This window comes from Chiloscyllium plagiosum, unplaced genomic scaffold, assembly GCF_037043375.1.
Source record: "Chiloscyllium plagiosum isolate Xiang-an unplaced genomic scaffold, Cpla_swu_hap1 HiC_scaffold_11, whole genome shotgun sequence".
Lineage (NCBI taxonomy): Eukaryota > Metazoa > Chordata > Chondrichthyes > Orectolobiformes > Hemiscylliidae > Chiloscyllium > Chiloscyllium plagiosum.
Genome location: NW_028270149.1, coordinates 86,926,077 through 86,950,728, shown reverse-complemented (window position 1 = coordinate 86,950,728; position 24,652 = coordinate 86,926,077). Strand labels below are relative to the sequence as shown.

At 44.4% G+C, this 24,652-nt stretch overlaps 1 protein-coding gene across 1 annotated transcript in view; it reads right to left on the bottom strand.

Annotated features, from left to right (window-relative positions):
* The window catches only part of taf7 (TAF7 RNA polymerase II, TATA box binding protein (TBP)-associated factor), a 50,311-nt gene that overhangs the window by 18,481 nt on the left and 7,178 nt on the right, over window positions 1–24,652 (bottom strand). The window contains exons 3-5 of the mRNA XM_043704294.2: window positions 23,920–23,998; window positions 18,795–18,928; window positions 17,061–17,181 (exon numbers count right to left, since the gene is read on the bottom strand). Coding sequence (XP_043560229.1) covers window positions 17,061–17,181; window positions 18,795–18,928; window positions 23,920–23,998 — 334 coding nt within the window. The remainder of the gene's footprint in view (window positions 1–17,060; window positions 17,182–18,794; window positions 18,929–23,919; window positions 23,999–24,652) is intronic.

Sequence of the window (24,652 nt, the reverse complement as noted above, 5' to 3'; positions counted from 1 at the left end):
TCGGAAAGATGTTGTGAAACTTGAAAGGGTTCGGAAAAAAACTACAAGGATGTTGCCAGGGTTGGAGGATTTGAGCTATAGGGAGAGGTTGAATAGGCTGGGGCTGTTTTCCTTGGAGCGTCAGAGCCTGAGGGGTGACCTTATAGAGGTTTATAAAATCATGAGGGGTATGGATAGGATAAATAGACAAAGTCTCTTCCCTGGGGTGGGGGAGTCCAGAACTAGAGGGCATAGGTTTAGGGTGAGAGGGGAAAGATATAAAAGAGACCTAAGGGGCAACTTTTCACGCAGAGGGTGGTACGTGTATGGAATGAGCTGCCAGAGCAAATAGTGGAGGCTGGTACAATTGCAACATTTGATTATGTTTAGATTAGATTACATTACAGTGTGGAAACAGACCCTTCGGCCCAATAAGTCCACACCGACCCGCCGAAGCGCAACCCACCCATATCCCTACATTTACCCCTTACCTAACACTACGGGCAATTTAGCATGGCCAATTCACCTGACCTGCACATCTTTGGACTGTGGGAGGAAACCAGAGCACCCGGAGGAAACCCACGCAGACACGGGGAGAACGTGCAAACTCCACACAGTCAGTCGCCTGAGGCAGGAATTGAACCCGGATCTCTGGCACTGTGAGGCAGCAGTGCTAACCACTGTGCCATCGTGCCACCCGTTTGAAAAGGCAGCTGTATGGGTGTATGAATAGGAAGGGTTTGGAGGGATATGGACTGGTTGCTGCAGGTGGGACTAGGTTGGTTTGGGATGGACAAGTTGGACCGAAGGGTCTGTTTCCGTGCTGTAAATCTCTCTGTCTCTAATAAAGGAATAACTATGAGAAGGGGGCGGTCAATGCAGGACTGAGGCTGTGGCCTTAAATGCTCACAAAATACAAAAGAAGAGAAATGTGCATGTAGTGCAGATTGAAACTGGCAAGTACAATGTTGAGGGTACCATGGTTGCAAGGGGCTCAGGGCTGGGAACTAAAACTAAAATCTAAGAACATGTATCCTATCAAAAGGACAAGCAGATGGGCAAGGTGGCGGGATTGTCTTGTTAGTAAGAAATGAAGTTAAATTGACAGCAAGAAATAATATAGGTTCAGCAGGTGCAGAATCTGTTATGTAGAGTTGAGGAACCACAAAGGAGAAGTAACCCCATCGGGAGCTATGTAAAGCCGCCTACCAGTAGTCAGAATTGGGGTAGACAAGAAATCAGGCGATCGAAAAGGCATGTAAGAAAAACACTATTACAGTAATGATAGGGCCTGGAGTGGACTGAGAAAATGAGGTTTATAGCAGATCCTAAGAAAAGGAATTCATGGAATGCTTACAAGATCTTATTTTCGAGCAGCTTGTGGTAGAAACTCATGAGGGAACAGACAATTCTGGATTTGGTGATGTGTAGTGAAGATGACTTTATTAGGAAGCTTAAGGTAAAGAAGGCCCTAGGGAGCAGTGACCACAATATGATAGAATTCACCCTGCAGTTTGAGAGGGAGACGCTGGAATCAGATGTAATGTTATTACAATTAAATAAAGGTAACTACAAATACACAAGGGAGGAGCTGGGATTTAAGGAAGGCCTAGCAGAGAAGACAGTGAAGCAGCAATGGCAGAGTGTCTGGGGGTAATTTGGGAGGCACAGCAGAAATTCATCGCAAAGAAGAAACATATTCAGGGGAGGATGAGGCAACCATGGCTGTCAAAGGGAGTCAGGGACAGCATAAAAACAAAAGAAAAAGCAGATCAATGGAAATTCAGAGATTTGGGAAACCTTTGAAAACCAGCAGAGGACAACTGAAAGAGCAATAAGGGGGAAGAAGATGAAACATGATGATAAGCCAGCTAGTAATAGAAAGGAAGACTGCAAGAGTTTTTATAAATATATTAAAGGTATGAGAGAGGCAAGAATGGACATTGGATTGCTGGAAAATGAGGGAGTAGTAGTTATGGGGAAGAAAGAAATGATGGATGAACTGAATAGGTACAGAATACTGAGACGTCTGGATGGAGTGGACATGAAGAAAATGTTTCTACTATTAGGAGAGATTAGGGTCAGAGGGCATGGCCTCAGAGCGAATGGGTGACCCTCCATTACTGCAATGAGTGGAAATTTTTTCAGCAAGATGGTGGTGAATCTGTGGAACCCATTGCCGCAGAGGACTGTGCAGGCTGAGTCATTGAGTCATCTTTAAGACAGAGATAGGTAAGTTCTTAATTAGTAAGGGGATCAATGGTTATGGGGAAAAGACAGCAGAATGGGACTGAGAAACATATCAGCCATGATCAAATTGTATAGTAGACTCAATGGGCCAAATGGCTTAATTCTGCTCCTGTACCTGATGGTCTTATTCTCTGCTGTGAACCTCTTACTGAATCCCCTATGCAGCAGTTCACTCCCAGCATTTCACATTGCAAACTATTCTCCACGTACAGCCCAGGTTTAGAAGGACAAAGGCGAGAATTATACTGCTGGAACTTTCCACAGTACCGATGTAGGTTGGGTAGTTGTAGGATGGCCCAGTCACTTCACTCACAACTCTGTTTAAAGAAGCCTGTAGGCTTTTCCATTCTACTACAGGCAAAGATAGAGGGTGCACTTCCTTAGCCTGCCATTATATGAACACAAGGCCAGCATATTAACACCTCTCTTGAATGCACTTACCCTGCCAGGCAGGATAAAGCAACACATTGTCTGTAATCTGATTCCTATACAGTGCTAATTGGGAAAGTTCCTCACTTTATTACCACTCTTCCTATTACTTTCCTTAAGGCCCATAGAAAATCATAGTAATCTGAACGTTCAGCCCATCACCTCTGGGCTGGTTGCGTTAACAAGCCTCGCCATTTTAATCCAACTTTCCAGCACCTTGCCCAGAGTCTTGCAGGTTACTGAATTTCAGATCCAGATCCAGATTCCTTTCAAATGATTTGACCACTAAACTGGGCAGTGAATTCTTGACACCCACCAACCCCTGGGTGGAAAGACGTTTGTGTTCCCTGAAAACATTCTACAAACTAAATTAAATTTGTGCCTTCTGGTTAATTTGTGCCTTCTACACAAGGCAAAACAGCTTTTTCCCATTTGCTTTATTTTTGACCTGTACATTGATGAAGTCACTCAGAGACATGCAGATATGCAACACAGAATCATACCCTTAGGTCAAACTAGTCCATAGAATCATAGAGATGTACAGACAGACCCTTCAGTTCAACTTGTCCATGCCAACCAGAAATCCTAAACTAATCTAGTCCCATTTCCCAACACTTGGCCCATATCTCTCTAAACCCTTGCTATTCATGTACCCATCCTGATGCCTTTTAAATGCTGCACTTGTTCTGGCATCTCATTCCATACATACACCATCCTTTGCGTGAAAAAGTTGCCCCTTAAGTCCCTTTTAAATTTTTCACCTCTCACCCTAAACCTATGCCCACTAGTTCTGGACTCCCCACCCCAGGGAAAAGATCGTATTTATCCTATCCATGCCCCTCATGATTTTATAAACCTCTCTAAGGTCACCCCTCAGCCTCCAACGTTCTAGGGAAAACAGGGCCCAGCCCATTCAACCTCTCCCTCGAGTTCAAATACTCCAACCCTGGCAACATCCTTGCAAATCTTTCTGAACCCTTACAAATTTCACAACATCCTTCCCAAAGGAGGGAGACCAGAACTGCACAAAATATTCCAACAGTGGCCTAACCAATGTCCTGTTACAATGTCCTGCAACATGACCTCCCAACTCCTATACTCAATGTTCTGACCAATAAAGGAAAGTAAACGAAATGCCTTCTTCACTATCCTACCTACTTGAGACTTCACTTTCAAAGAACTATGAACCTACACTCCAAGGTCTCTTTGTTCAGCAACACTCCCCAGGACCTTACCATTAAGTTCTGCCCTGATTTGCCTTTCCAAAATGCAGAACCACACATTTATCTAAATTAAACTCCATCTGCCACTCCTCGGCTCATTGACCCACCTGATCAAGATCCTATTGTACTCTGAGGTAACCTTCTTCGCAGTCCACTACACCTCCAATTTTGGTGTCATCTACAAACTTAGTAACTACACCTCCCATGTTCATATCCAAATCATTTATATAAATGACGAAAAGCAATGGACCCAGTACCAATCCTTGGGGCACATCTCTGGTCACAGGCCTCCAGTCTGAAAAGCAACCCTTCACCACCACCCTATCTTCTACTTTCGAGCCAGTTCTATATCCAAATGGCTAGTTCTCCCTGTATTCCAAGCTATCTAACCTTGCTAACCAGTCTCCCATGAGGAACCTTGTCGAATGCTTTACTGAAATCCATATAGCTCATGTCCACAGCTCTCTGCCTTTATCAATGCTCTTGGTTACTTCTTCAAAAAACTCAATCAAGTTAGTGAGACATGATTTCCCATGCACAAAGCCATGGTGACTATCCCTGATCAGTCCTTGCTTATCCAACTACGTGTAAATCCTGTCCTTCAGGATTCCCTCCAAAAACTTGCCCACCACCAATGTCAGGTTCACCCTGTCTATAGTTCCTTGCCATGTCCTGACCAGCTTTCTTAAATAGTGCCACCATGTTAGCCAACCTCTCAGTCTTTCTGCACCTCACCTGCGACTATTGATAATCCAAATATTTCAGCAAGGGACCCAACAACCACTTCCCTAGCTGCCCACCGAGTTCTAGGGTTCTAGTTCAGAGTTCTAGTTCTACCACCTCCTCACGTCCTGGGGTTTTAAGACATCCAGCACCTCCTTCTCTGTGATATGGACATCTTTCAAGATGTGACCATCTATTTCCCCACATTCTGTCTCCTTCTCCATAGTAAACACTGATGCAAAATACTCATTTATTATTTCCCCCCAATCTCCTGCGATTCCATACATAGAGAGCCTCGCTGATTTTTGAGGGGCCCTATCCTCTCCCTAGTTAGCCTTTTGTCCTTAATATAGTGATAAAATCCATTTGGATTATGCATAATCCTATTTGACAAAGCTAACTCATGTCTGCTTTTTGCCCTCCTTATTTCCCTCTTAAGTATACTCTTACTGCATTTATCCTCTTCTCAGGGTTCACACAATCTCTGCTGTCTATACCTGACATATGCTTCCTTCTTTTTCTTAACCAAAACCTCAATTTCTTTAGCCATCCAGTATTCCTTACACCTACCAGCCTTTCCTTTCACCCTAACAGGAATATTCTGTCTCTGGAATCTCGTTATCTCATTTCTGAACGCTTCCCAATTTTCTAGCCGTCCCTTTACCTGCAAACATTTGCCCCTAGTCAGCTTTTGAAAGTTCTTGCCTAATATGCCAAAATTAGCCTTCCTCCAACCTAGAACGTCAACTTTTGGATCTGGTCTTTCCTTCTCCATCACTATTTTAAAACTAATAGAATTATGGTCGCTGGCCCCAAAGTGCTCCCCCACTGACACCTCAGTCACTAGCCCTGCCTTATTTCCCAAAAGTAGATCAAGTTTTGCACCTTCTCTAGTAGGTACATCCACATACTGAACCAAAACATTTTCTTGTACACACTTAACAAATTCCTCTCCATCTAAACCTTAAACACTATGGCAGTCCCAGTCTATGTTTGAAAAGTTAAAATCCCCTCCCATAACCACCCTATTATTCTTACAGGTAACTGAAACCACTTTACAAATTTGTTTTTCAATTTCCCTCTGACTATTAGGGGGCCTATAATACAAACCCAATAAGGTGATCATCCCTTTCTTATTTCTCAGTTCCATCCAAATAACTTCCTTGGACATATTCACAGGAATACCCTTCCTAAGTACAGCCATAATGTTATCCCTTATCAAAAATGCCACTCTCCTCCCCCATTTCTATCCTTCTGATAGTATTTGTATCCTTGAACATTAAACTGCCAGTCCTGTCCATCCCTGAGGCACGTCTCTGTAATTGCTATGATATCCCAGTCCCATGTTCCTAACCATGCCCTGAGATCATCTGCCTTCCGTTAGGCCTCTTGCACTAAAATAAATGCAGTTTAATTGATCAGTCCTACCTCTTTCTCTGTTTCATTCCTGCCTGTCCTGACTGTTTGACTTGAAACCAAACAGCAAAGGTCACTGCTGGGTCAGACAGCTGTGTAGGTTTATTGCTCCATTGGAATCACTTCCCAAGTGGTCACTGCCTTTGTCTCTCTTCCTCCTTTTTAAAGTTCCGTTGTTTAATCTTGTCTTCCCCCAAATTTCCAAAACAATGCAACAGCTTATAATGCAATAATTACTGCTCCTAGAATTCCCGGAAATTAGTTCCAACACTGAAAATACATCAAAAAAAACAAACAGGTCTTTCACCTGCAATTTTTCCCATTCTCCATCTTGGATTACTGTCTTTTTCTAATCTAAGGAAAATGACACTTGCCTATCCAATCTTTCCTCATTGCTGCAACTTTCAAGCCCTCTGGCACGGTGGCACAGTGGTTAGCACTGCTGCCTCACAGCGCCAGAGACCCGGGTTCAATTCCAGCCTCGGGCGACTGCCTGAGTGGAGTTTGCACATTCTCCCTGTGTCTGCGTGTGTTTCCTCCGAGTGCTCCGGTTTCCTCCCACAGTCCAAAGATGTGCAGGTTAGGTGAATTGGCCATGCTAAATTGTCCGTAGTGTTAGGTAAGGGGTAAATGTCCATAGTGTTAGGTAAGGGGTACGGGTGATTTGCACTTCGGTGGGTCGGTGTGGACATTTTGGGCTGAAGGGCCTGTTTCCACACTGTAAAGTAATCTAATCTAAAAAAAACAACACTATTGTAAATTTCCTCTGCATTCATACCAGAGTAGAGTCATAGAGATGTACAGCATGGAAACAAGACCCTTCGATCCAACCGTACCGACCAGATATCTCAACCCAATCTAGTCCCACCTGCCAGCACCCGGCCCAATTCACTCCAAACCCTTCCTATTCATATACCCATCCCAAATGCCTCTTAAATGTTGCAATTGTAATTATGTTCTTCCAGTAATCCAGTGACAAGAACCATTCACAAACTCCAGTTGTGGCCTAATCAATATTTTATACAGTTCTCGTACTAAGCTAAAAGGCTCATAGACACAATGGACTAAATGGCCTCATTTTGCACTACAACAGTTCTGTTTTCGTGTTCAGTTGAGTGGGAAGAGAAATGAAAAATAGAACTTAATCCAGAGAAATGCAAGGTTACCTCTGTTTTATGTGTTTAATACATTCACCAATGAAAAGAAGCGTCCGAAATGCCTTCTTTAATGCCTTAACTACCTGTCCTGCCACTTCTAAAAGCATGTGGTCATGCACTCTAAGGTCTCTCATTTCCTGTACTCCTCTCAATTCCCCCTCATTGGTGTGTATCCCCTTATTTTCTTTGCCGCCTGGAATGCACATCACATGTCTCTGGATGCAATTCTATTTGATACTTTTGTCTGTTCACTCAAACATATTGCCAGAATTGTTACAATGCAGGGGGGAGACCATTCGGCCTGTTGCATCTGCACCAGCTGAGAATTCTGACACATCACCAAACCTCTGCCTTTTCCCTGTAATTACATTTCCAATTAAATAATCATCTCATGCTCCCTTGAATGCCTCAACTGAACCTGCCTCCACCACATTGCCAGATAAACTATTGACATCTCTGCAATCAACAGCTATTCTTTTCACTGTCAAATTCACCTGGCCAATTTTAGGGTCATTTACAAATTTCCCAATTATGCCTCACACTTTTAAATCTGAATCATTATTATAAGCCACAAAAAGCAAGGGACCCAACACTGAGCTGTCCATTCCCAAACACAACCATCTACTATTAACCTTTGCTCCCTGTCACCGATCCACATTCTCTTGGATTTTTACTCTTCTAACCAGTCTGCCATGTGAGACCTTGTCAAATTTCTTCCTGAATCCACTGAACTAACCTCATCAATCCTCATTGTTACCGCCTCAAGAAATGAAAGTTAGTAAAACACAAGCTCCCCATAATAGAACCACGTTAACTCTCACCTTTCTCAGTGACAGTTTACCCATCTCCCATTCAAATAATGTGCCTACCACAGAGTCAGACTAATCAGCATATAATTATTTGGCCTATCCATCAGACAATGGTTCAACATGTGCAGATTTCCAATCCTATGACATCTCACTTGTATCTATTGAGACCTGGAAATCAAAGGATCCATTATTTCCTCCCTGGTTTCCTTCAACAGTCTGAGATACAAATCACCATGCCCTCGTGATTTATCTTCTTTCGAGGAGGTTAGTTCCTCCAGTACTTCCCATCTCACTACGCTTCATTTATCTAAATTTTCACACACCTCCTCTTTAATTAGGATGTTTGCATTGTCTTTCTCTTTTGTGATGGCAGAGACAAATAACTAATTCAAAATCCTGCTCAAATCTTCTGCATTCACACACAAATGACCATGTACAACTCAAATACCCTTTTCTTAGTTATATTCTTGCTCTTAATGTAGTGACAGAACATCTACACAATTTCCTGGATCTTATTGACAATGGTTTTTCATGCTCTCTTTGTACTTTCCTAATTTCATTCCTTACCTCACCCCCGTATTTTCCATACTCCTTTAGATTGTTACTGTATTAATATTTTTGTCTCTGTCACAGGTTTTCTTCTTCTGCTTTATCTTACCCTGTCTCCTTCTTGGGAACCAGGGTTCTTCAGATTACACAGTACATTCCTTTTCTTTGAGGAGACATTTCTACATGAAACTTATTCTTAATGCCTCCCACTGTTGGGTCATTGCTTTTATTCAAGTTCTTATATCCAGTTCGTTATTGCCAAAACACCTCTGAACTTCATAGACACCGTCTTCCCTCAATGTATAATTCCCTTCAGGATATTTGTCCTAATCCCATTTAAATGCAGACTGCTCGTCCCACCTTTCTCAGAATCAATGCAGCGCCTTAGAAATCTGATCCTAAACCTCCTGAACCAGTTTCCCAGCCATGTGCTCAATGTTCCAATTTCAACGCTCACTAGAACGTGGGATAGGGAGTATTACTGAGATTACTGATCTAGAGGTCTTTCATTTTCATATCCTTTTGTTGTTGTAAATATTTTTACTGAGAAAAAGATTGAATTTTCTCAAAATTAGAAAATTACTACAAAAAAGCATAACAATCTTATAACTGCTTACTGTTATTGTTATAACTATTTCTCTACTCCACAAACAATTTCGAAGAAAGAAAAGAATGAAGAGAAAAAAAAGTACACAAGCTGCAATTCAATAAATAACTAAACCAAAAAAAAGAAACTAAATTAAACCAAATTGAACCAAGGCAAATTAAATTAAATTAAGTTACAACACCAGCACAATCCCACCAAAACTCCACACCTCCTGGAGCATCAGTTGGCAGACGCATATTTGTTCGGACTTCTTCCTCCCAGGGGCCCCTGGCCCGCCAGACACAGCCCTCATGGCTACACAAAGGCCCTGACCAATGTAGCTGAAAGCCTGCATCTATATAGTTTAAAAAGGGCAACCATGTCCTATAAGCGAGTTCCGTTTTCTGGTGCACCATACTTGTAAGGAAGTACAGGGGGATGTGCACCATAACTAACGTACGCCACTCCGAGAGTCCTGGGGGATTCTGCGACACCCAGCTCATCAGGATGTTCTTCCTCGCACAAAATGAAAGAATATTAAACAGTTTCTCCCCATGCACACCCAAAGAGGGTAGATTCGGCAAACCCAAGAGGAGGGATATCGGAACTACCTTGACCTCAGTTCCCAAGACCCCTTCCCAAACATTTGCTACAGCGGCCCAATACCTACGAAGCTTGTGGCATGACTACGAGCAATGAGGAAGAGTAGCAACATCTATTTTACATTTGGGGCACGTTGGTGACACTCCTGTCCTCAATTTCGCAAGACGCTCCAGTGTCAAATAAGCCCTGTGGAGTACCTTCAGTTACATAGCCTGTGTCCAATTGCAAATTGAAATCTTCCTTACGTTCTCCCAAATATTCTCCCACTCCTCTGACGAGATCTCCACCCCCAATTCCTGAGTCCAGATTCCACATTACATTCGAAACATTACCTCTTAACAAATGGTAGAGGGTGCTGACTGAGAAAGTATCCGTGGACCGAAGTACTCTCCTCTCCACTTCCGACTTATAGGGACTAACCATTAACGTAGTCTTTTTCTGTATAAAGTCCCTAATCTGAAAATAACAAAAGAGATCACGACTTCCCCGTCAAATAAATCTCCCAAACAGGAGACTCCTCTGGACTCCCAGAGCCGAAATCCAGAATCCATCAATCCCAGCCGGAACCCTAATATTCCTACTATTGGACTAAAAGGGCAAGTTTTTCTAAATTGCCCTCATTTTGTTGCATCATTCTCCATGCTTTAACTGTGTTAAGGACAATTGGATTTCTGCAATGGACCAAAACAGTCCTCATCTTGTCCATAAACACATTAACGAGGGGGCATTTTGCCTGGGAGGCCTCGATGTCCAGTCAAATTGACCGCGAATCCTGGCAATGCCAATCAGCCGCATAGGATAATAGGGAACTAAATTGATATTTCTTAAAATCTGGAAAATCCACAACCCCCCATCCCCTGCAGAGCTGCAATTTGGCAAGCTTAATGAGAGGCCGCCTATGATGTCAGATAATAGAGCCGAGCCAACTGGTAAGCCTCTGTAGCACTTGCCCGTGCAGCATCAAAGGGAGCATTTGCATAGGATATAATAAACGAGGAAGAACATTCATTTTGATCAGAGCTATTCCACCCAACCAGGAAGATCCTCCCAGCATTGAAGGTCCTGCCTTATCTTCTCTAGCAACTGCACAAAGTTAGCTTTATATAAGTGATCGAAGGCCAGGGTGACAAAAATGCCTAAATACAGGAAATCTCCCTGTGACCATCTGAAAGGGAATCGGATTCCACTCCCAAGATCGGGAACTCTAATAAGACCCCCACAGGTATGGCTTCTGATTCAATAAAATTGATTCTATACTCCGAGAAAGAACCAAATAGATTAATCACTTGTATTAAACAGGAGACATATATCGTCAGGTTAGTTAGAAAGAGAAGACTGTCATCTTCATAAAGGGTGATCGTATGCCTGCTGAGCCTACCTCTGGGCAATTATAATGGAGCCCCTCCGGATAGCCTCTGCCAACGGCTCAATCACCAATGTAAATAGTAACGGTGAAAGGGGGCACCCCTTGTCGGCTGCCTCTGCCAATACTAAAATTGTCATACCTTATACCACTCGTGAGAACGGCTGCTTTAGGGTCACTAGATAACACTGCCACTCACCTGGTAAAGACCCTCCAAGACCAAACCACTCTAGGACATAAAAGATATATGGCCACTCCACCCGATGAAATGCTTTCTCTGCATCTACGGAGACTACCAAGCCCAGAATCGACCCTTGCTAGCATACCTGAACCATATTTAATACTCTTCTAATATTATTAGAAGACCTGCGACCCCGAATACAACCTGTCTGGTCCTCCTTCACAATGAAAGACAAGACCTCCTCCAACCTCAACACCAACATTTTCAACAAAATCCATCTGAAATCCATCTGGGTCGGGCGCTTTACCACTCTGGAGCTGCCTCACCACCTTCTGTACCTCTTGAATTGTCAGAGGGGCATTCAAAAGAGACGCCTGGGAGGTCCAAAGGTCTTAAAAAAGGACCCCATGTCCTCAAAACCCTCCGATCAGTACAACTCAGAGTAGAACTTCCTGAATGCTGCGGTAATCCTTTTGGAATCGCAAGTGAGAGTACCAGCACACTCTCGAATGGATATGATAGATTGGAGGCACTTTTCTTTCTAGCTAGGTACACCAGTTATCACCATACTCAAATAGCTGCTGTTTCGCAATGGAAATCTCTCTCTCTTTTTGCTGTCTGGGTGAGCACCACATTTAGAGCGGCCCTGAGAGCTGTAATCTGCTACAACTTGGTTACAGACAAGTCTGTGAAAGTATGCTGTCTCAGCTACCTTCAGCCGGGCCTCGAACATACACTGCTGCTCTCCCTTCTGCCGCTTCTGGGTCACTGAGTAAGAAATAATCAAACCCCTTGCATAGGTTATTTAGATTAGATTAGATTAGATTACTTACAGTATGGAAACAGGCCCTTCGGCCCAACAAGTCCACACCGACCCGCCGAAGCGCAACCCACCCATTCCCCTACATTTACCCCTTACCTAACACTATGGGCAATTTAGCTTGGCCAATTCACCTGACCTGCACATCTTTGGACTGTGCGAGGAAACCAGAGCACCCGGTGGAAACCCACGCAGACACGGGGAGAATGTGCAAACTCCACACAGACAGTCGCCTGAAGCGGGAATTGAACCCAGGTCTCTGGCGCTGTGAGGCAGCAGTGCTAACCACTGTGCCACCGTGCCGCCCCTGCCACCGTGCCGCCCCATGTCTTGGCAGTCTCCCAGAGCACCAATGGATTATTGGCCATACCCGAATTAATGTCCCAAAAAATTTGAAATTCCCACAAAAAATACTCAGTAAACTTGCTCTCCTTTAGGAGGAAAGGATCCACGCGCTAATGCCGCGATCCTGTCCCATCACCACTGGCCTTAACCTCGATGTACACTGCCACATGATCAGAAATGGCTATGCTCCCAATTCCGCAGGTCAACACCAAATTCAAAAAGATCAATGTGGCTAAAAACAAGTCAATCCTAGTGTACCAATTATGTGGGTTAGAGAAAAAGGTGAAGTCCCTATCCTCAAGGTGAAAACATCTCCACACATCCACCAACTCCAGCTCCCTGTTCAGGTCCACCAACTGCCTGGATTGCAGGGATATATCCACGAGATCTCTTGGCATCCTGTCCACCTTGGGGTCCATAAGTCGGTTGAGGTATCCCCTGATAATTGTATGACGTGCCCCAAGGGCCATCAACCTGTAAAATGCATCCATTAAAAATTTGAGGGGGTGTGCCAGAGGGCAATATATATTCAAGATCCCATACTCCTCTTCATGTATTAAAACTTTTAAGGATCATAAACAGTCCATATTCGCCCTTGATTTGGTTTAACAGCTGAAATGGGAGATTCTTCCAGATGAGTAGAGCAACTCCTCTACTTTTCGAATTAAAGGATGAGAAGAACACCTGGCCGAACTCTCCCCGCTGTAACTTTAAGTGCTCCTTATCAGTTAGATGTGTTTCTTGCAGCAAGGTTTGAAAGGATCTTTTTTCTTTTAATTGGTGAATGACTCCCCCTAACATTCCAGGTGCACCATTTAAATGAGAGCTTAGCCACAGCCATCTGAAGCAGCCCATGATCCCCCAGGAGGAAGAACTCCACTCATAGCACGCCGAGTGAAAACAATAAACAGTTCGTATAAACTTGAAAATACAACTACAAAAACTACCAAATCAAAACTTCTAACAACTACTTCTACAATGAAACAACATATAACACAAATAAGAGACTTTCTCCCTTGCCCACAGGGGGCGCTCATACTTCCCATTAACCCCTCCATGGCTCGTTCTCACTGAAGCTGCACCCCAAACCCAGGCAAAACAAAGTTTAAAAAGTTACGTGTGTCTTACAACAATAAAATTAAAAGTGGGCACTCAACCCGTCCCATCCATATTTTGACCTTAGGTTATCCTGGAAAAACCCAAGCCCCCCACTCACCAAACCCTTCCCCCCATCCTCTATTAAGAGAGAAACAAAAAGGGAATGATAGAAAAACAAAGGACAATGGGAGGGAGGAAGAAGGGAGGAGAGAAACAGAAAAAAAGGGACCCACATATTAAAAAAGCTAAACCAGGTAAACCAAGCAAACTACAGAAAAAACAAAGGGAACACTATTGTCCATATTATTTGAGCCAGTCAGTCTATTTTAAGGTGTCCAGGAGGTCCTTTGCCTTTTCCAATGAGTCAAAATTAAAAACGGACCCTCCGTGGCTAAAAAGTAATATTCGCCCATAGGTGTTAAAGTTTGTGCGAAGATTTGTCGCTCGGGTGCTCGTTGTTGTGGTTCGGTTCGCTCAGCTGGGAATTTGAGTTGCAGACGTTTCGTCCCCTGTCTAGGTGACATCCTCAGTGCTTGGGAGTCTCCTGTGAAGCGCTACAACGAAATGTAATATTGCTGGATATCTGACAGAATACTGAATATATCCAAGTCCCTTAGCCATATTTTTTCCTTGTCAAAGGCCTTACTCTTGCGGATCATGGCTGCAGAAAAGTCTTGGGAAAATATAATTCTTGATCCTTTGTATGTCAGAGCCTGTGGATCCTTCCCCAGTGCTCTAGAAGTTTCCAGCACCATTTGTTGATCTCTATAGTGCTGGTCCAATCAGGGCCTGCGCACTGTGATCTGGTGGGCCACTCAACCCACACCCGGTCCGCCCGACTTCCAGCTTCAAAAACCGCAGGAGCGATTGCTCCGAGAAGCTGACCAGCTGGCATCCTTCTTCCTGTTCCGGCAGTCCGATCAAATGGATGTTCTTTCGATGGCCTCGATTTTCGAGGTCATTGACCTGCTCTACTAAGGCCCGTACCTGCCGTTCCCGTGGCTGGACCCAACCCATCCAGGATTCTGCCGCCTTTTCGGAAGGCGCGGTCCGCTGCTCCACCTCCATGACCCGCTGCCTGAGATGCTGGATCTCCTGGTCATGCTCCTGCAGCATGGCCGAGTTTGGTTCCAGCTTGATCCGGGTATCCACCATCGCTGAATTGATCTTCGCTCGGAGTTTCACAAACTCCGAGATCAGCCTCTGCTCCATAGGAAACCCCCTGGGACATTTGCGGAGGCCGACACTGTGGGCGTGCCCATTGCTGCAGGGGAATGCCCTGCTTGGTGCAATCCTCGCTGTCCTTTTCCCTTAGTCATTTTTCCTAATCAATTAAACTGACATACAGCAATTCTGGGGATCCAAAACTACCAATTTTTACCAGAATGGGTGAGAAAGGGAGGGTGAATGCATCACTTTGTCTGGGTTCTTGTAGAGCGCTCAGTAGGGCAGACCTATTGGATCACCGCCATCTTGGTTCTCCCTTCATATCGTTCTGAACTCACCAATATTTATTTTCAGGTCCAGACCCTTTGTTATTCAAGTTGTTAGTATCAATGCAGAGGGAGGAGTCAAACTGCGGAATGTTTCAGAGACACATGCACAAAACAACCCTGTGTGTGAATACTTTAACTCCTCCTCCCATTCTGCCAAGGACATGCAAGCCCTTGGCCTCCTCCACCGCCAAACTCTAGGCATCCAACGCCTGAAGGAAGAACGTTTCATCTTCCGCCTTGGAATCCTCCAACCACACGGGATCAATGTGGATTTCACCAGGTTCCCCATTTCCCCTCCCCCCACCTTAGCCCAGGACCAACCTTCCAAATCGGCACCACTCTCTTGAACTGTCCTACCTGCCCATCTTCCTTCCCACCTATCCATTCCACCCTCCTCTCCAAATTAACACCTTCACCCCCACCTTCATCTACCTATCGCATTCCCAGCTACCTTCCCTCCAGCTTCACCCCCCTCTTATTTATCTCTCAGCCCCCTTGGACTAACCCCATATTTCCGATGAAGAGCTTATGCTCAAAACATCGACCCTCCTGCTCCTCAGATGCTGCCTGGCCTGCTGTGCTTTTCCAGCTTTTTGACTCATTAGACCCAATGTCATACAGTCATGGTCTTGGCATCAGGGAGGCAATATACCACCTTGCACACAGAAACATCTGTCTGTTCCCCTGAGCACCCTATCACTACCATTCTGCCTCTCCCTCCTTTCCTGTACTGGTGAGCTGCCTGTAGTGTCAAAATCTTGGCCCTGACTTTGCAAAACTAATGCCCCTATCTATGCCCAAAACAGAAAATTGATGAGTGAGTAAGACATCAAAGGATTCCCGCATTACCTTTCTGGTTCTCATGGACTGTCACTAACCTCAACCCTATTCTTGGTAGTTACCCATTTAACTTTCTGCCTCCATGCTTCCAGCCTGCAGTGTGACCACCTCTCTGAATGTGCTATCCACTCAGCTCTTGCCGTCACAAATGAGCCACAGTGACTCTAGCCACTGCTTGAGCTGCAAAACATGGAGCTCAAGTTTCTGCAGCTGGCAATACTTTCTGAATATGGATGTTTACGTCACTGGAAGTATCTACAACTTCCCACATTCTACAGGGTAAACACTCCACACGACCAATCTGTGCTGCCGTAACTTTGCTTAATTTACATTATTTTACTTTAGCTGAAAATGTGTTGCTGGAAAAGCGCAGCAGGTCAGGCAGCATCCAAGGAACAGGAGAATCGACGTTTCGGGCATAAGCCCTTCTTCAGGAAACTGAAGAAGGGCTTATGCCCGAAATGTCGATTCTCCTGTTCCTTGGATGCTGCCTGACCTGCTGCGCTTTTCCAGCAACACATTTTCAGCTCTGATCTCCAGCATCTACAGTCCTCACTTTCTCCTCCATTATTTTACTTTAGTTTACTTAATTACGTTTATTTTATGTAGTCTTAACAAACTTTACGAGTCTATGGATGAACCTTATTATGGATAAATTCAGCTAACAGAGTCCAGCTACTCACCGTCCAATCAACTCATGAGGCCATGTCACTGCAGGTGGCAGACTCACCTCCTCTCTTGCTAGTTTCCTGATGAAAAGTGACCTAGGCTCAATGGATCCTTGGTTAAACCTTATCTTGATTGGCTGCCTTCACATTCCACATCACCTTGTAGCTTTCCTGATATCTCACGATGTCGTTCAAAATGGGGAGGGGGGGGGGGGCGGTGTCAGTTTCCTCCAATGTTCTCCTCTAGAGCGGCAACTACTTAGGGCAGCTGACAACTCAACACTTTTCAAGTTGCCTTTCCCTGTGATAAAGTTAGTAAAAGGGCAGATACTTTGACTGTGCGAGGCATCAGAACTAAGCCTGACTCTTGCCTCAACATTTATACAGGTACGCTATCCATGGAGTCACTGGAGAATAGTCAGGACTAGTAACTTTGCCTGCATCTTTCCTACTCAATGCCTAAGGTACTGAAACCCGCAATAATGTCTTTATTACTACATAGGCCGTGACCATAATGTGACTCACTGCTATGATTCCACAGGAATTTCTTCTCCTTGTCCTTGTCTTTCTTTTTGTTTTTCGGATCAACAGGTACAGGTTCTTCCTGAGGAGGGTACAGCTCCCCATCAGTGGAACACACCAACATCTAGAACAACAGGAACAAGAAATAATGCAGCTGAGACACCTGTTTCAATCCACAGAATGCCTTTATACACTCCATGATGCCATTTCCTCCTCCCACTCCCTCCCTGCTTCAGCAACCCACTCTCACCCTTGGCCTCTCCTCCTCTTCCTCCCTGGCCCTAGCCAACTCCTCACTCATCCTCAACCTTGCTATCATCTATGCTGTCAGCCAGGGTTCCTTTGGTCCACCCGCTATCCTAACAGCACCCAAAAGAAACCCATTCAGACACAGGACGAACATGCAAACTCCGCATAGACCACACAAGCCCAAGGGTGGTATCAAACCTGGGTCGCTGGCTCTAAGTCTGCTGACCACTGAGCCACCTTGCTGCCCCATCTCTTTGTGCTCGAAGGATAAGTGATGCAGTTCTAAGTCAAAATGGCGAGTGGCTTGGAGGGATACATGCAGGTGTTAGTGTTCCCACTGTTCTCATGACTCTGCAGTCCTTCACCTGCTGGATGGTAGTGGTCTTGGGTTTAGAAGGTACTGGCAGAGGATCCTTGGTGAATTGCTGCAGTGCATCGTGTAGATGATGCACAGTGGTGCCACTGTGTTTCACTGATGAAGAGAGTGTATGCTGAAAATGGTGGATGTGGTTCCAATCGAATCGCTGCTTCTGCTGGATGGTGTTGAGCTTCTTGAGCATTGTTGGAGCTTCACTCATCCAGGCAAGTGGATAGTCAGGAGGTGGGTCACTCACTACTGAACCCCTAACCTCTGACTTACTGTTGTAGCCACCGTATTTATATGTCTGGTCCAGTTCAGTTTCTAGTCAATGGTAATCCCAGCATGTTGATAGCAGAGGATTCATGCTACTGAATATCAAGGCCAGATTGCCTGGCACTATTGTCGTGTTAATGTTACTTTTGTCACTTACCAATCCAAGCCTGGATATTGTCCAAGTCTGGCTGCATTTGGATAATGATTGTTTCAGTATCTGAGGAGTCACAAATGGCACTGAACCATCCCTACTTCTGACCTTATGATGGATTCCTTGATACACACTTGGTCAAGTGCTTTCTTTTCATTAAGGGCAGTCATTCTCATCTCATCTCTGGAGTTCACGTTTAACATCATTTTCTACTCTGGTCCCGTTAATAAAGGAGAAAGTGAGGACTGCAGATGCTGGAGATCAGAGCTGAAAATGTGTTGCTGGAAAAGCGCAGCAGGTCAGGCAGCATCCAAGGAACAGGAGAATCAACGTTTCGGGCATAAGCCCTTTCAGGCTCAACGTTTCAGGCTCATTCCTGAAGAAGGGCTTATGCCCGAAACGCTGATTCTCCTGTTCCTTGGATGCTGCCTGACCTGCTGCGCTTTTCCAGCAACACATTTTCAGCTCCCATTAATAAAGCCCAGGATGTTGTATGCTTCATTAATCACTTTCTCAACCTGTCCTGTCAATATCAATGATTTCTTTACATCATATCCTTTGGGATAAAAATCAACAAATAACAGAATAAAAACCCAATAGTAGAAACAAATAATCTTGTCTTTCAGAAAGAGGGTCCTTGCTGATCTGAATCCAGTGTGTGGAACTTTGCTTTTCATCGCGACAAATAATGTGATGACCAAACCTGACACACGTCAGCAGTTTTGTAGAATGTCTTCTTATCAATGGTCTTGAGAGATTCGATGATACACGGCAGATCGACTAACTTGGCAGCCAAGGGCTGCTTGTCCACTCGCACAATGCCATGCCGGCCATCCGCTATGAGAAAGGAAACAGAAACCAGTTTTATACATCTACACTAATGCATTTACACTCTCCTCCACTTCTCCACCCCTCAAATCTCACTGAGTCTCATAGTTCCACCAAGCTTGAGTGAAGGTGTGGAAGGCAACAGAAAGTGAATCCTAAAGTGACATTCAATATTAACACAGGGTGTTGTTAAAGAAAGAAATTGTTTGCTATAAGCAGCTGTTTAAACAAACACTGAAACAGGACATAAAACATTCTGAAGTAGAATCTGACTGGACTGGGTACATGAACGGGTTCTACAGACACTGCCAAACCTGATGATTTCCAGCTTCTCTATATCAGAGGACACAAAAGGGAACTGGATAAGGATGTAGAAATAAATATAAAAAGAATGTGGGGAAAGGCCCAAGTTATATGTTGGAGTCTTCTTCGCCCAGAGGACTGCCTGGATGAAGTCATCAGTCCATGTGAACAGTGATAATTTACTGTAAATGACAAACCAGAAAGGTGTCAGTTCTTGCCTGGCGTAAAGAGGCAGAGGGAACGCTTGGTAATATGAGAGGGGTGCAGTCACCTAGCTTCACTTTTGATTGCCTTAGAAGCTTGGAAAGGAAATTCTGAGAAGGTTTGTAGCTCAGGTTGAGATTTAGGGTGTAGGTTTGCTCACTGAGCTGTAGGTTTGATATCCAGACGTTTCATTACCTGGCTAGGTAACATCATCAGTGGCGACCTCCAAGTGAAGCGAAGCTGTTGTCTCCTGCTTTCTATTTATATCTTTCTCCTGGATGGGGTTCCTGGGGTTTGTGGTGATGTCATTTCCTGTTCATTTTCTGAGGGGTTAATTTTTGGTATCTAGATCTATGTGTTTGTTTATGGCGTTGTGGTTGGAGTGCCAGGCCTCTAGGAATTCTCTGGCATGTCTTTGCTTAGCCTGTCCCAGGATAGATGTGTTGTCCCAGCCGAAATGGTGGTTTTTTTTCTTCCGTGTGTAGGGCTACGAGGGAGAGAAGGTCGTGTCTTTTTGTGGCTAGCTAGTGTTCGTGTATCCTGGTGGCTAACCTTCTTCCTGTTTGTCCTACGTAGTGTTTGTGGCAGTCCTTGCATGGAATTTTGTAGATGACGTTGGTTTTGTCCATGGGTTGTACTGGGTCTTTTAAGCTTGTTAGTTTTTGTTTGAGAGTGTTGGTGGGTTTGTGTGCTACTAGGATTCCGAGGGGTCTTAGTAGTCTGGCTGTCATTTCTGAAACTTCTTTGATGTATAGTAAGGTGGTTAGGGTTTCTGGCTGGGTTTGGTCTGTTTGTCGTGGTTTGTTCTTGAGGAATCTGCGCACTAGAATTTTTGAGTATCCGTTCTTCTTGAATATGTTGTATAGGTGGTTCTCTTCTTTCGACGAACTTCAGAAAACAGAGGAACCCCATCCAGGAGAAAGATATAAATAGAAAGCAGGAGACAACAGCTTCGCTTCACTTGGAGGTCGCCACTGATGATGTAATGAAACATCTGGATATCAAATCTACAGTTCAGCGAGCAAACCTACACCCTAAAGGAAATTTTGAGTTTTATATCCTTGACTGGGTTTTTAATATGCTCTCTTCTCAAGATTTGTATAGTGGCTCGGTGTCAATGTTTGTTCATACACCTTAGACATTGAGCTGTGGTTGACACCAATCGTGTTGCCATTAATAATGCCTATAAAACCACTGGATTGTCCTAAAACCTCATCTGACTCATCAAGGTGCTTTGGAGAAGAAAACCTTCTGTCCTCACTTGTCTGACCTGCATATGGCCTTAACGCACAGTCAGGGGTCTGACTCTTACCTATCCTCTGAAATGACCTAGCAAACATTCAGTTGTATTAAGCTACTCTGAAAATGAATTGTTATACAGCCTGCAGTTGTTCAAGAGGGTGGTTCCTCAGGGTAATTAGGGATGGGCAAGGAATGCCATTCTTGCTGGCAGCACCCATATCCCATACATAAAAATACAGTGTGCAAGAGAGGAGTGTCGACACTTCCTTCCTGTTGAAAATGGGAGAGGCATGATTTTTGTAGGAATTTAAAAAACTGGGCAGTCAAATGTGGGTGGTGGGTAAATCTTTAAAGTCAATAATTGGAGACAAATTAAACTGTTACCTGGAAAAATACAGATTTATAAATGATGTGAGAAGGGATTAGTTATGGGCAAATGGCATTTGACGACCATGATTGAGTCCTTTAATAAAGTCACCACAGATTGATGAATGCATTGTCACTCATCTTATTCTTGTGAATTTTCAATAAATGTTTGAGAAAGTGTCAAATAAACCTGTTATAAAAATTGAAGCACAGGGTTTCAAGGGCATAGTGGCTGCATGAATATTAATTTGTCTACAATTCTGCATTCACAGCCTTTTGCTAGAGAGAAAGCCAAGGAGAAAAACTCTTCACCCTCGGAGAAAAAAATACTTCATCATCTGTTTCAAATGGGAGCCTCCTTATTTTTAAACTATGAATCCTAGTCCTAAACTCTTCAACAAGAAAACCACCTTTTTAACATCTACATTCAAGTTCTCTCAGGATCTTGTACGTTTCAATTAAGTCATCTCTGATTCTTCTCAACTCCAGAGGATACAGGACAAGCCTTTCCTGATAAGGGAATCAGATATTAGTCAAGTAAACCTCTAAAGTACCTCTAACATATTAATATCTTCTATAAGTATGGTGACTAGAACTGTACACAGTACCCCAGACGTCGGCTCACCAATGCCTGATATAACTGAAGCATAACCTCCCTACTCTTGCATTTAATTTCCCTCACAATAAACCATAACATTTCATGAGATTTTGTGATTACTTGTTGTACCTGCACACGAGTCTTCTATAGTTCATGCATCAGAACACCCACGTTTCTCTGAATCCCAGAGCTCTGCAACTTCTCACTTTTTTTTTAGATTAGATTACTTACAGTGTGGAAACAGGCCCTTCGGGCCACACTTGGATGAAGGGATGAAAGGTGCAATGGCTAAATTTGTCCACACTGCCCCGCCGAAGCGCAATCCACCCATACTCCTACATTTACCCCTTACCTAACACTACGGGCAATTTAGCATGACCAATTCACCTGACCTGCACATCTTTGGACTGTGGGAGGAAACCGGAGCACCCGGAGGAAATCCACGCAGACACGGGGAGAACGTGCAAACTCCACACAGTCACCTGAGGCGGGAATTGAACCCGGGTCTCTGGCGCTGTGAGGCAGCAGTGCTAACCACTGTGCCACCGTGCCGCCCACAATTATTGGAATTCTCTGATGAAATAATTTTCCCTCCCCTCCCCTATCAGCAACCACCTCCAAACGGACCCCACCACCAAGGATATATTTCCCTCCCCTCCCCTATCAGCACCACCTCCAAACGGACCCCACCACCAAGGATATATTTCCCTCCCCTCCCCTATCAGCATTCCGTAAAGACCACTCCCTCCGTGACTCCCTCGTCAGATCCACACCCCCCACCAACTCAACCTCCACTCCCGGCACCTTCCCCTGCAACCGCAGGAGGTGCAAGACCTGCGCCCACACCTCCCCCCTCACCTCCCTCCAAGGCCCCAAAGGAAACTTCCATATCCGCCACAGATTCACCTGTACCTCCACACATATCATCTATTGCATCCTTTGCACCCGATGTGGCCTCCTCTATATTGGGGAGACAGGCCGCCTACTTGCGGAGCGTTTCAGAGAACACCTCTGGGACACCCGGACCAACCAACCCAACCACCCTGTAGCTCAACATTTCAATTCCCCCTCTCACTCCACCAAGGATATGCAGGTCTTTGGACTCCTCCATCGCCAGACCACAACAAAACGATGGTTGGAGGAAGAGCGCCTCATCTTCCGCCTAGGAACCCTCCAACCACAAGGGATGAACTCGGATTTCACCAGTTTCCTCATTTCCCCTCCCCCCAGCCTGTCTCAGTCAAATCCATCAAATTCAGCACCGCCTTCCTAACCTGCAATCTTCTTCCCGACCTCTCCGCCCCCACCCCAGTCTGACCTATCACCCTCACCTTGACCTCTTTCCACCTATCACATTTCCGACGCCCCTCCCCCAAGTCCCTCCTCCCTATCTTTTATCTTAGCCTGCTGGACCAACTTTCCTCATTCCTGAAGAAGGGCTAATGCCCGAAACGTCGATTCTCCTATTCCCTAGATGCTGCCTGACCTGCTGCGCTTTTCCAGCAACACATTTCCATCTCTGATCTCCAGCATCTGCAGACCTCACTTTCTCCCCTAAATCTACAGATGGTTTATCTTTATCCATCCTGTTAATGTTAATGTCTTGAAGACATCAATCACATCATCCCTTAACCTTCTAAATTCTGCAGAAAGCAGGCCTTATTTGTATAGTCTCTCCTCATAACTTAACCCCTTAGGTCCAGGTGTAATTCTTGTAAACCTAGGCCAATCTATCCTTCCTAAGTGGTGCTGCCCAAACCTGCTACAATATTCAAACTGGAATTTAACAATGGTTTGGTATAACTGCAGTATCCTTGTTCTCCAGTCAGAGTCCTCTAGACATAAAGACCAGTATTCCATTGGCTGTCTTGATTATTTTCAGCACCTGTTCCTTACATTTAAAAGGTCTTAGCAACTGAATCCCCGAGTCTCTTTGGACATCCACTGTATTCAACATTTTAATATGACCCTAATATGTCACCAAGTTGGGTAACCTAATTTTGGAAATGCTTGAATATCCAATCAAGATTGGCTGTGCAACTCTTTTTGGATGAACAGCTCATTGACAATCGTTGCCCAGGATTCCCTTAAGGTAGAAGGGAAGTACCAGGAAATACACAGTAGGGACTGGAACCAGGGCGGGGGAGAACTAGTAACACTAGAAGGTTCTAAGTTGGAAGAAAAACCCTTTGTCACAATTGACCGAACCAGCCTGAAATAGAGTGCAGCCTGAAGGAAGGAGATTAATAGTGACCAATTGTGAACGCATTCAGCCAAAAACACTTACGATGTAACTCGATGGTCAGTCTGTCCCGAAGATTAACATTTCCAGATTGTACAGCTCTCCGCACAGTGGCTGCATGTTCCTGCAGAGAAAAAGCACAGACTGAAAACTCTGCAGTCTGCATGATTCACAATCTCATTCACACAGGCACATGGAACAACTAGAGAGACATGGCTAGGGGTGAGACATGACAAGGGATGATTTCCAGGGATGTGTACTGGGGCCTCAAATGTTTATAAATGACTTGAATTATTAAAGAAAGAGATCCACCTACCTAAGTGTACTACGTTGGTAGGAACAGCAAATTATGACAAGTTACAAAGATGGGTTGAGTGACTTGTCATAATTGTGAAGTTTATTAAGATGGAGTTTATTGTGGGAAAGTTTGAGTTTATCCACGTTAATGCAGAAAATATAGATAATAATATTTTCTATAGAATGGGACGCACAGAACTATGGAGGAGCAGAGATTTAGGGGTCTGATAATAGATATCATCAAGAGTTGATAAATAGAGACAAAAACTAATTGAAAAGGCTAATGAAATATTGGCCTGTATCTCAAAAGGCTGGAAGACAAAGGGCACAATGTGACGGTTCCCTTTAATGGAGCTTTGACTAGAATCCCATTTAGAGTAGTACATGAACAGTTCTGGATACTTCGTAGCAGAGTGATGTAACAGAGATCACTTTTTTGGACACACTGCATAGACTAGACTTGTACTCGTTTGAATATAAA